Source organism: Zonotrichia leucophrys, chromosome 20 (assembly GCF_028769735.1).
Source record: "Zonotrichia leucophrys gambelii isolate GWCS_2022_RI chromosome 20, RI_Zleu_2.0, whole genome shotgun sequence".
Lineage (NCBI taxonomy): Eukaryota > Metazoa > Chordata > Aves > Passeriformes > Passerellidae > Zonotrichia > Zonotrichia leucophrys.
The window spans coordinates 7,669,151-7,681,698 of record NC_088189.1 but is presented as its reverse complement, the minus strand read 5'-3'; the positions used below and the strand labels follow the sequence as shown (position 1 = coordinate 7,681,698).

Sequence of the window (12,548 nt, the reverse complement as noted above, 5' to 3'; positions counted from 1 at the left end):
GGATAAGAGCTGATGATGGGGGACAGGAAGTGTCACAATGCCAAGGAGGCTGTGAGTGGGGATTTGGCTTTTGCCTTTCCCTGTTCTTGCATGTTTCTTTCTGGCAAAAGGAGCTCTGGGCACAAGGAACTTGCTCACAGTCTCCAGGCTCCCAGCAATGCATTGGGCTGGCACTGATGGAGAGTCACAGCCTGTGGGTGGTGATGGTGGGACCCAGCTCTTCCTTGGGTGGTTTGTCCCTCTCTGCAGGCAGCATCCTTGCCATGTCCCTGTTTCTCAGGTCCCAGAGCTGACAGTGACTGCAGTGCCCCTTTGAAAAGCCTTTTTTAGCCACTCATACAAGCCTGGTGGGCATTTACTGGTTGTCTGCTAGGCAGCCTGCAAGTGACCCTGCTGAAAACTTGTGGGACAAAAGGCAAAGGGGAACAGAACGCCTTGGTCTCTCTTTCCTCGATCTTCACGTGCTGAGTTCCTCTAGCACAAACTACATGGCCTCATCCCTTGGGGTCTCCTGAGGCTGCAGCCCCAAGGGATTGCTGTGCTTGAGCAACAGCTGCGTTTCACAACATCCTTAATTGGCTCAAGGATGTTGCCTCTGGCAGCCAGGACTTCCCTGGATCCTGCTTGAGATCTGCCTGCATCAGCAACCACGGGTTTCCTGTGCTTGGACCCCAACAGGAAATGAAAGTAACTGAATCATTCCTTCTTCCATCACTTTTGTCCTGTAAAGAAAGACCAGCCAGCCCAGCTCTCTTGGCTGGGGAGGCACAGGGGTGTTTCCCCCTCACACCTGCCTGGCTGCACCCAGCTCCTGCCCCTGTCTCCAGCCATCATGACAAGAGCTGGGACATATCATGCCTCAGCAGTGATGTCATTGGAGCTTGATCCTGGGGTGATGGATGTTTCCTCATCTCTATGGCTGCTCTGTGCAGGAAGGGGTCTGGAAGTGACTATTGCAGGGCACTGCACTGAAGTAGTGGTGCAGCTGTCCAGCCCAGGCAGGTGCTCCTTTGCCAGCCTGCTGGGTATGGGGGTCCCTGGAATCTGCTCACATGAGGTGAGAAGCTGTGACCTGTCTTCTTTAGCCACTGCTGTGCCCCAAGGCTGCTCTGGTGCCTTTGGCAGGTCTGTGGTGCAGCTCACAGAGTAGCCAGGAGAGCCGTGGGACAGGGACAGAGATGGAGAGCAGCAGGGCTGGGACCATGCTCCTGGGCAGCCCAGGCTGTTCCCAGCTTCTTCTGGGGGCAGGCTGCAGACATGTGGCTCTGTCAGGCTCAGCTGCCACTGCCAAACCCAGCTCTGCTCTACTGAGCATCCACTGCTGCCACAGGCAGGGATTGCTGGCAGTGACAGAAAGATGGAAATTGGGCTGTTGCCTCCCAGTTTCCACTGCTCCTTCCCTGCCTTCAGTGACAGGTACCAGGTGTGGCTCTGTGCTGGGCCATGTGCCCATGGTGCCAGCAGCATAGCAGAGCAGGGTGGTGGCCAAGCAGGAAGTCCTGGGGACGCCCCCCGTGGCTCCGCACACCACTGTGACTAGCAGTTCCCTTTTTGGCAGGGATATAAAGGTGGTGTGGGCTGGGAGAGCCCAGCATAGCCCTGCATAGCGGGAAGCCAGGATGGGAATGCAGAGCGTGGCTGTGGCTTGTGGGGCACTGACCTTGTGCCTGGCACTCACCACTGCCACCAACCCCGGCTTCGTGGTGAGGATCACCCAGGCAGGCTTGGACTACGGTGGGTTCTGCTTCTGATTTCTCTCCTGACAGCTGTGCTGGTGGCAGAGGTGTGGAGCCAGGTACCCTGTGAGAAGTGCAGGGTCCCGGGGCGGGATGGGGGATCCTTGGCCATGGGTGCCCATGTGAGGAGCACAGGGACAGGGTGGGGAAATCCTTGGACAGGGGTGCCAATTGCACCATCGACCAGGGCTTTCCTTGCTGCACCTGCCTGCCCCCCATGCCACAGCTTGATGGAGCCCCTGCAGAGGGGCCCAGCCCTGTGGGGTGTCAGGGAGCTGCAGCCAGGCAGTGTGGGAGGCTGGCACAGCAGGAGGGTGCTGGTCCCACAGCACATCCAAGCCGTGAGCCCTGGAGGAGGGAGCTGCAGAGGAGAGAGGAGTTGGGGAGTTTAGGGAGGGGCAGTGACAGAGATGGATGGGCCCCGTGCTGGTTTTATCGAGGCAGGCAGAGCCCGGCTCCAGCAGAGCACAGTTATGGATTGAAATACACTCTGTGAGAAACAGCTCATTTACCAGGCAGCTCTGCCAGCCGTGTGAGAGAGAACGTGACTCCCCTTCCCAGACGGAGGCTGGGGTGCAGCACCCACTGCTGCTCCCTGGGACATAAGCTCCATCCATCTTCACCTGCTGGCAATGAGCATGGAGCAGCCCAGTGCCTCCGACCTCCCACACACCTCACCTAGTTGGCAGCCTGGACAGTGAGGACTAGGACACCTCTCTCCTTTCTGCAGCCACCACCTAACCCTGGGGCTGCAAGCAGGGCACCAGGCAGCATTGCCTGGGTGCTCACAGTGCTCTGTACATGGAGGTTTACTTTAAATCCAACCTGGGAGGCAGCATCACCTGGATCTCTCATTTGATCCTTCTGCTGCATGCCCGGTGTGTGCTCCAGCCCCTGTAGCAGTGGTGGAGTGACGCTGTCCCTGTGTCCCTGCAGCCCAACAGCAGGCGATCGCGAGCCTGGAGAAGAAGCTGGCCCAGCTGAGGCTGCCAGATATCTCGGGGGACTCTCGTGTCTTGCGTGTGGGGAAGGTACACTATGAGCTCTCCAGGTGAGCCCTGCCAGAGGTGTCTGGAGCCACCCACTGCCCCCTGACCCAGGCAAGGGGCAGGAGGAGTGGGGAGGTTGGGGCCCCCGGAGCAGTGAGGACCATCCTGTCCCCTCCACAGATCCCTGACATGTTGGCCCTGTCCATCCTGCTTGCCCTCCTTCCATCCCTGATTTTCTCCCTCCCTCCCTAGCCTTGTGTTTGGGAGTGTGGAACCACTGTAACATGACTTTCCTTTTTATTTGTCTATTTTTAGGTTGCGCCTTCGTGATTTCCACTTGCCGTACTCCCGGATTACCCCAATCTCCAACAAGGGCCTGCAGGTCTCCATCTCCAACGCCTTTGCCGAGCTGGACGGGGACTGGCGGGTGAAGTTTCTCTTTATGTGAGTGGCCAGCTCTTCCTCTCCCTATTCAGGCACCCATTCTGTTTCTCCCACCCTGGAATTGGACAGGTTTTTTCTCCTCTCCCTCTCCCTTGTGCTTTGGGCTGTCACTTTGCTCCCCCTGGTATGATGGATAAAACAGGCTGGGAGGCAGAAACAAGGCATGTGAAAGGAGAGCTATACATGAATCTTCAGGTCTCTCTTCCACCACCCCTCCTTGCTCTCTCACTCCTCTCTGTGTAAAAGTTATCTGTCCTAGTTTATGTGCCAGTGAAATTTGGTTCCCCTGAATTTAAACATTTTCTCAATCTTCTCTGGATGCACCATACAAGGGGGCGACTGATCCAGATTGATGCATCCTCAAGTAGATTTGAGGTCTCTTCACCAGGCCTTGGCATTTACAAACTTCCCTTTCTCATCCCCCTCCACCAGCAGCCGGGACCATGGATCTTTTGACCTGAAGGTGGAAAATATCTACATCAAAATTCTCCTGAGGCTGGGCAGTGACACCTCTGGGAAGCCCACCATCAGCACCCCGGACTGCAGTGCCCACATCTCCAAAGTCCGGGTGCTCTTTTCGGGCAAGCTTGGGTATGTGACTTTACTGGAAGGTCTGGAAACACTGTGTGTTAGCCCACCTGCCATGGGAATGTGGTTCTGCCATTGGAACGTGGCCCTTGTGTGAGGAGTATGTTGTTTGCAAATCTGATGTTGCCTGGTCTTAAATCTGGCCTGAATTTCTCCTGCTGTGGCTGCACATTTTAAGGGGGTTGGTGGGGTTTACCAGTGAGTCTGTTTTCAAATGTAAACCCTGAGACAAAGCCAGATGCCCAATTGGTGTGGGAATGATGTTCCCAGGGGCTTGCCATCTCTAGGCTCTCCCTTTCCTGGCCACATCCTTCTGCAGTACGGATCTGAGCTAGACAGGGCTTCTCTCTGTGTTTCTCTGCAGGTGGCTTTACAACCTGTTCCACAGTGTTATTGAGTCCAGGTTGCGAAAGATTTTGGAAAACAAGGTATGTGAGCAGTGGAGGGCAGGGCCCTGGGTTTTCTGGTGGTCTTTAACCCTCACTTGTGGCTGATGTGCTGGAAGGATCAGAGGCAGGGATATCAGAGGTAGGCATGGAACTACAGCCAGAGCACATGACTGTATTGCCAATTCAATAAAATCAAAGGAATGGGCGTCGCAGGCTCCATAGGATGGATTGACTCAGGCTGAATTTGAAACCTGGAGACTTTGCCAAAGCCCAGCATAATTGGTTCCTAATTAACAAAGACTTTTCTTTCCATGTGGTCAGTTAATTAGATCTTATGTCTCAGCCAAATTCATTGTAACCTGATCAGAGCTGTCCTTTAACCAGCCATATTCTGGAGGGCTTTGGGGAGCACTTGGGGGGAAATTCTCATTCCTGGATTTCAGACATTTGGTGTTTTGTTTTACTGAGGGGGGTCAGGGAGCTCTGGTACTGCTGACTACTACAGACACTGACGTGCAGGAGACCTGCAACAAGACATGGAAACAAGCTGTTAGCAATAATTACTACAAGGATAACTGGCATGAGTTACAGCCTCTCTGGATGTGAACCTTGCTTGGGAAGGAGGCAGTTGGAGAACAGGCAAATCCCATTCCTGCAGCAGATCCCATCCTGCCCAGGCACTATTCCCAATTCCATGCAACACCGTTCCCTAGTCCCCTGGGGTCTGTGGCAGCAGATGGTCTGGCAGCAGGAGCAACACCAGGGCTCAGAGGCCTTTTCTGCTCTTTTGTCACCTGGAAGGAGGACAGCTCTGGGACTGCAAAGGGACCCCACTGCCCTCTACTCCTCCTCCAAACTCCCTCTGTCCCACACACATTCTTCATTGTCTTTGTGGAGTCATGGTGTGAGGGGCAGGAGAGGGCAGGAGCAGGGACTGAGCTGCACCCTGGGCACAGCTGGGCCTCAGCCCAGGCCAGGCAGCCTGTGTCTGCCTCCTGCTGTTGCTGCAATGCTTGGGCAGTCCCAGTACCTCCAGTTCTGGGACTCCACTCACAGGGAGATCCCCGTCACAGGGAAATCAGGTCACAGGGAAATGCGGGTCATGGGGAAATCCCGGTCACTGGGACTGCATTCTTCTGCCTGCAGCGACATCCTCACAGGCAGCAATGGAGCATTTCCAGCACAGACAGAAAAATATCACTGGAGACAGGGCAGAGCTGCAACCTGCTGTCACTAAGACCATGCCCAAAGCTGTGTTGCCTCCTCCTCCTCATCTCTGTCAGTGTGGTCGCTGCCGCTCTGCAGCGCTGCATCTCACCATCAGCTCTGTGGGCAGCATGCCCAGTCAGACAGATGACAGACAGATCCTGCCCGTGGTTCCTGTGATGTTACAGTAAAAACATTGAAAAGAGCTTGTGCAGATTTCCTCAGCCATCTGCAAGACAGTGCCCTGCAGTAAATTTCCCAGGGTAGTGATAAGCCTGCAATAAAATCCCCACAAATGCCAGGGCTTCACTTGCGGATGGAAGAGGCAGAGGGATGCACTCTCCTGTCCTGGCACACAGAGCTGTAGGAGCTCAGCAAAGCTCAGCTTCAGAGCAGTCAGTGCTCCTGCCCCTGCGGGTGGGTTAATCCTCTCTGTTGCTCCTTCTCGGCCACGCCCTGGCTGCTCAGCACTGTTCATTCCTGCATGGGCCACATGAGATTCCCCTTCCAAGGGTCTCCCCAGAGCTGAACTGGGCCGAGGGGAAATTGCTGCAAGCAGATGCTTGTAGGTATAAACCCGGCTTGTGGCTTGGACACTTGATGTGCTTCCTGATGAATGGAGACAATCATCCCTGTGCTTATTTACTTAAACAGTCTTTGTCATGGAGCTGGGAGTGTGGCTGTGACCCGGCTGCCCCTGCTCAGCTCTGTGGCATTTCTGTCCCACAGGTGTGTGACAAAGTGGCCATGTCTGTGTACAATGAGCTCCAGACGTACATTCGGACACTGCCAGGTACTGGGGGGATATATGTGGATTTAAGAGCAGTTCTTCCTAGTTTACCCAGCCCTGAGGAATGTTTTACTTTGTGTCCGCTCCTCATGTCCTGGTGTTAAGGCATCCAAGCTGGGAGCTGGAGAGCACATTCTTAGCAGACAAAATCACTGTGTGTCCTGTCTGGCTGTGGAAATTCCTTCAGGATTTATGCCCATGGACTTGGGGGGCTCGGGCTGCTTTAGCTGGGGGACCCTGGCCACTCCTCAGGTCAAGGAGATGGTTTACATTGCTGAGAAATATTGAGGAGGAAAATGGTTTATTCCCTTCTAAAGAGAAGCAATCAGAGGAGCAATCGGTAGTGAGTTGAAGCACCAGGAAGCCATCTCCATACTCATCTCTCTTCCTTGTGTTTGCAGTCACAGCCAGGATAGATAACAAGATTGGGATTGATTATTCCTTGGTGGCACCCCCAAGAGCTACAACCAAGTCCCTGGATGCAGACCTGAAGGTGAGAGGCAGCCCTGGGAACACTTGATTTGGCCAATGCCATTGCCAAAGGCAGGTGACAGCCAAGGTTTTGGTACCTGCTGCAAATGCTGTTTGCCAGCCTGAGTCAGCAGCTGAGCCCCACTGCTATTTGCAGCCCTTCTCCACGTCTCTCCCTCCTCCCAGGGTGAATTCTACTCCCTGGCCCACCGCTCCCCCGTGCCCTTCTCACCGCTGCCACTGGCCTTCCCCTCGGATCATGAGCGCATGGTTTACTTTGGAGCCTCCAGCTACTTCTTCAGCACAGCCGGCATTGCCTACCACAAGGCTGGGGCACTGGTCTTTGAAATCACAGAGGCCATGGTGAGTGGCACGAGTGGCACAGGGCAGGGAAAGAGCTTCCATTTGCTGAGGAGCTCTGGGAGCAGCCAGCAATCCTGGAGAAGCCCCAGTGAGAGAGCTGGGGGCTGTGGGATGGGGCTGTCAGATATGGCAGCATGTGGGGATGCCATGGGCTCCTCTGTGCCCCATTGCCCCAGTGTGACAATCCTCTCCCTGCAGATCCCAAAGGATGTAGAATTCAAGTTGAACACCTCTGTCTTCTCAGCCTTCATTCCCCAGGTGAGCAATCTGGCCCTGCCTGCCCATAGCTCCTGCACACACAGGCTTTGCTCTGTGCCAGATGTTCTCCCCTCAGGACTGGGGGCTTGTGCCATCATTCCCATCTTCTCCCATCTCCCATACAGCTGGAGGAGAAGTATCCAAACATGCCAATGAAGTTCAGGCTGTCCACTCCCAATGCTCCATTCTTGACTGTTGGAGAAGGAGGAATCTCATTCCAGCCCATTGTGGATGTCCAGGCTTATGCCATCTTTCCCAACTCCAGCCTGGCTCCTCTCTTCCTCCTCAGCCTGGTGAGTTCAGACAGGGCCCGTGGTGCTGGGGCAGAAGGGATTTTGAGCTGTGCCCTGTCCTGTTGCCCAGATCCTGCCAGGGGAGCTGCCAGGTGGCATCCAGGCACAGTGAGGCTGTCCCCAAGTGAACAATTCCTGAGCTGACAAATGCCAGGTTTAATGCTAGATGCAGACGTGCCCCTGGATGGGCAGTGGTGTGTTTCAGCTGGTCAGAGCCGTTCCCCTGGTGTCTGCTTTGGGCTGAGGTGGGGTGGACACTGCCAGAGTTCTGTGCTCTCTCCCCAGACAGGGAACGTGTCCGCTGTCATCAACGTGAGATCCGGCCGCATAGTTGGGAGCCTGGATGTGGGCAGGTACAGAGGGCAGCAGCCACTGCCTGGGCAGGGGGTGGCTGGGGGTCTTTCTGTTTTGGGTGCCCAGGGCCAGAGAGGGGATGGGAAGGTGCCTGGGATGTGGGCTTGCTGTGCAGGGAAGGAATGAGCTGGGGCTGGAGGGAGTGGGATCTGCATGGCCATGGATGGGTGGAATCGCTCCCTCCCTGGGCACATCCTCCACAGCACCACTTCTGTCCCTGTGCAGGATCAGGCTCTCTCTGAAGGATTCAGCTGTTGGCACTTTCCAGGTAAGCTCTCCTTGACCACAAGCAGAGCCCCCAGCATGGAGCTGGCAGCCTGCTGGGGGCCAGGACAGAGAGTCATTCCCCGCTGCCTCCCAACATGGGACCCCACACTGACCCTGCAGCCACCTCCTGCCTCAGCCTGCAAGGCTGGGAAAGGATGTGGAGCCTGATCCATTGCTGCTCTCACCCCAAACATTTCCCACACTGCCACAGGGAACAGACAAAACTGCTGCCAAAGTGTGTGCCAATTCCACTCTTTATCTCCTTTTTCTAATTATGCTTGAGTACCTGCATGTCTCCTGTCCTGCAGACTAAAGCTTTTCCTCCCTCTCTCCCCACTCCCCAGGTACGAATGATGCAGTCCTTAATAAACATCCTGACTTCCAATATGCTCCTCCCACGTCTCAATGGTGAGAACCTAATGAGGGGAATGGGCTTGCTGGAGCACCCTCCACTCAGGTTGCTCCATCCAAGGGGTCCCAGCTCACTAATTAAATCCTCCTTGCCAAGGCTGATGCAGGGCAAAGTGCGTGCAGGAGGCGGCAGTGAAGCGGAGGGAGCCTCTTGCTGCTCTGACAGGCTCCCGGCAGCAAACGCAATGGAAAATATGAGCCCTGTGCAGATCCTAATGCTTTCCAGACCCTCTCCCCAAATCCCTGCATCTCCTGCCTCGCCAGCAGCTCAGACCAGAGTGGGGCTGGGGGCAGGAGTGGCCAAGGGGGCTTTCCTGGCACAACAGGCAGCCCTTCTGTGGAGCTTGGCAGGAGTTTCCTCTGCCTGCCCCAGGAGCAGTGGAGGAGAGGAAAGGGCTGGGGGAAGGAGGGGGCCACCTTCTCTGAGTGCTCTGTGCTCCCTTGACTCCCATTGCCATCCCAATGCAGACACATGTGTTGTCTTTTGCAGCCCGCTTAGATGAGGGTTTCCCCCTGCCACTTCTGGACAGAATTCAGCTCTCCAATATCCTTGTGAGGTTCCACCAGGTGAGTGAGAGGGAGCAGCTGGCCCCAGCTGGGCCCCATCCTGCTGCCTACAAAGCCCTGCTGACCAGCACAGCCTTCAAATCCAGTTCCCCCAGCCGTGCTGGAAAGTGATGAAAGGGAAGGTGCTCTTCACTGAGATCCCAATGGCCCAGCAGCAAACCAGAGCACATGTCCCAATCCATTCTGCCTTCAGGGATGTGCTGGGTGCTGGGCAGTGCAGCTGCCAGGGCCCGTAGCAGCCCAGCACTTTCTCTCTTTCTCCCAGAATTTCCTACTGCTTGGAGCAGACGTTCGCTTCCAGCCCCGGCGATGAAGATGAGGCAATGAGAGCCCTTCAGCACTAAATCTAAATCTGCTCCATTCACCACTTTGCCCTTCCCTGCCTGAGCCGAAGACCACCAGTCCTGCCACTGTCCTGCACTGCTGCCTTGGCCTGCACCCTCCATCCTCCTGCTGGGGCCTCACCTGGTGCTACCATGAGCTGGGGGTCCCGTGCCCTGGGCCACCCCCTTCCCTCCTCCCTCTGAGCAGCAATAAAGGTGTTGGTGCTGGGGCTCTGCTCTTGGTGTCACTGTCTGCACCTTGGGCCACACAGGGCCAGGTGGGAGCTGGATTGGGACCATTTGCTTTGGCTGTTTCCATGGCCATGGCGAGGCACCATGGAACACCTGTGTCCTGCTGTCCTGTGCCTTCACTCCAGCCTTGGGGCAGAGTGGTTGGAAAAAGCACAGTGGAAAAGGCCCTGGGGGTGCTGTCAATAGCAGCTGAACATGAGCACCAGGTGGCCAAAAACGCCAGGGGCGTCCTGGCCTGTATCCGCCATAGTGGGGAAACAGGACTAGGGAAGGGCTTGTGTTGTGTCCACTTCTGGGTCCCTCACTTCAGGAAGGACATGGAGGTGCTGGATCATGTCCAGAGAAGGGCAATGGAACCAGGGGAGATTCTGGAGCACCAAAGAGGCTGAGGGGGCTCAGCCTGGAAGAAGGGAGGCTCTGGGGGAACCTTCTCACCCTCACGACTCCCTGACAGGAGGGAACAGCCATGTGGGGGTCAGGCTCTGCTCCCAGGGAACAGGGACAGGATAAGAGGACACGGTCTTAAGCAGCATCAGGGGACTTTTATGTTGAATATTAGGAAAAATTCCTTCACATTAAGGGTCATTAGACCTTGGAATGGGCAGCCCAGGGAGGTGGTGGAGTCCCCGTCCCTGGAGGTGTTTAAGGGAAGACTGGACATGGCACTCAGTGCCCTGGTTTAGCTGAAATGGTGCTTCTGGGTCACAGGCTGAACTCGATGACCTCGGAGTTCTTTTCTAACCAAATGAATTCTGTGATTTTGTGATTCCCACGGCGGCACCGCCCAGCAGCAGAGCAGGCCCGGAATGGCGACCGGGCGGAATGCGGCGCCGAGGGGCGAAGGTGGCGGCGGGGCCTCCCCATCCCTGGCCGGACGCTTGGTCCCGAGAGCGTCCCTCTGTGCTGTGGCCAATACACTTTTTGTCCCCAAGAGCTTAGTCCCTAAAGTGTTTCTGCAGGGCAGATGCTCTCAGGCAAGCAAAGTGATACCAGATAAGACAGAGCCAAGACATAATCTGCACACCACAAACGCACTCTCACGTGCCATTAGATTCCCTGCTTTAGCTGAATTCTCCTGACAGAGCCCTTGGGGCGCTCAGGCTGGGGCTCAGAGCAGGAGCAGCAGCTGCAATAGTCCGTTGTGCTGGCTCCCCAGGGAGAAGGCAGAGCAGGCCATCTGGAACCGTCTGCAGCACCTCAAGGCGCTGAAGGCCTGGCGGCCCCAGGCTCGAGCTCCGCTCCGCGTCGGATCCTGGGTACAGCCAGGCTGCATGGCCTGAGTCCCGCTGGCAGCAGCCCCCTTGGCCTGGGGTGAAAGCAGCTGGATCCTTTGCTGGCAGGATGCATGGCCGAGAGACTTGAGGAAGGGATTCTGCACAGGGAGAAGCTGGCTGATGTCGTGGCAGGCCCTGATGCCTACCGTGACCTCTCAGTGCTGAAGTTCCTGTTGGTCTAGGGACAACCCCAGTTGCCACCGGTTCTGACCGCTGCCCAGTCCTATGGGTGACAAGGAACTTGTCGTGTCCGGAAATGGGTAAGGGGGTTTTTAGTTTGGGCTGAAAACTTCTCTTTCCATGTTCTCTTGAACCCCAGACAGTCTGCTCTCACTTTTCCTCTGTGTCCATGGGTTTTTCATCATGGTTCCCCAGCCCACACAGACCTGCCAGTGTGAGGCTGGAGAGCAGCAGCAGTCCTGCCTCTGGCACTGGTACAAGCTGCCCGGGGAATTCCCAGGCTGGTAATGGCACCAGGGAACACAGATGTGTCCGGATTTCCTTGCAGATGGCAAACGAGCAGGTTATGGCACCACAGAACAAAGATGTATTCAGATTTTCTTGCAGATGGCAAATGTGCCTGCACTGTTCAGAGCCCAAAGAGCAAACCCCGGGCTGGTCCCTGAAGTACTTGGTATCCCCACCATATGGCTACAGGGGCGGCTTGAGCCATGGCACACAAGAGAGATGTGGAAAGAGCTGGGACAGGATGAGGAACTGCCCATACGTGCTGAGGAGCGTGTGGGGCCAGAGGGACTTCTGACCTGGGGAGCAGGGGTGGCTATGGACAGTGGAGAGAGGGGTGTTGACCTGCAGTCCTGGGCAAAGGACAGCAGCAGCACAGGACTCCTGCAAGTGCCTGTCCTCCTGGGCTCCTGGTTCCCATGTGAGCACTCCCATTCCCTCTCCAGCAGCCTGGGGGAGCCAGCCTTTCCCCGGTGGAGCAGACCCCACACTCCCAGAAGAGGCAGAGCAGCTCAGCAGGAGAAGCCTTTACCTGTCCAAAGGGTTGGGGCCAGCAGGGCAGGATTTCATGTTCCATTCCCTCTGTCACCACTTGCAGGAAGCACTACCGGGACCGGTACATATGTTGAGCTTTAGATGTGGTTTTGGCTGCTCCTTGCCAAACACAGCAGTGTTTGGTCAGAGTCCGGCTCTTTGAAGGCTTGTTTTTCAGTTCAACTTCAAAATTTACTCAAAGCCTGGGGGAAGACTTCCTGGTTTTGTGTCCCCTCTATGCTATTCCTTATACAGTTTCATTTCTCCTTATGGAAGAGTTCTGCTTCCTCCATGCTCTTCCTGAACATCTTGAATGTTGTTTTGTCATGGCCCTTCAGTGAGATGGGCTTGTCACCATGGCAGGTTTGGGATCTCCTGCTCTGAACTGAGAAAGATCCGGATAAGAGCTGATGATGGGTGACAGGAAGGGTCACAATGCCAAGGAGGTTGTGAGTGGGGATTTGGTTTTTGCCTTTCTCCTCTGTTCTTGCATGTTTCTTTCCGGACAAAAAACAAACTCTGAGCACAAGAAGCTCTGCTCACAGGTTGAAGGATGTTGCCTCTGGCAGCCAGG

The 12,548-nt window shown here is 55.7% G+C and overlaps 1 protein-coding gene across 2 annotated transcripts; it reads left to right on the top strand.

The window, feature by feature from the left end:
* The first annotated feature begins 1,590 nt into the window (after positions 1 to 1,590).
* On the top strand, positions 1,591 to 9,686 carry LOC135456210 (bactericidal permeability-increasing protein-like). 2 transcript variants are annotated; one of them, XM_064729939.1, is made up of 15 exons: positions 1,591 to 1,734; positions 2,673 to 2,787; positions 3,041 to 3,169; positions 3,605 to 3,760; positions 4,122 to 4,185; positions 6,082 to 6,145; positions 6,544 to 6,635; positions 6,800 to 6,976; positions 7,175 to 7,234; positions 7,360 to 7,527; positions 7,813 to 7,880; positions 8,107 to 8,149; positions 8,493 to 8,556; positions 9,050 to 9,126; positions 9,392 to 9,686. In XM_064729939.1, the coding sequence occupies exons 1-15, from the start codon at positions 1,620 to 1,622 to the stop codon at positions 9,437 to 9,439; spliced, it is 1,440 nt and encodes a 479-aa protein (XP_064586009.1). In that variant the 5' UTR covers positions 1,591 to 1,619; the 3' UTR covers positions 9,440 to 9,686. The 2 variants fall into 2 exon arrangements, with proteins under 2 accessions (XP_064586009.1, XP_064586008.1); XM_064729938.1 differs by having other exon boundaries at positions 3,602 to 3,760; positions 9,392 to 9,564.
* Positions 9,687 to 12,548: the final 2,862 nt, after the last annotated feature.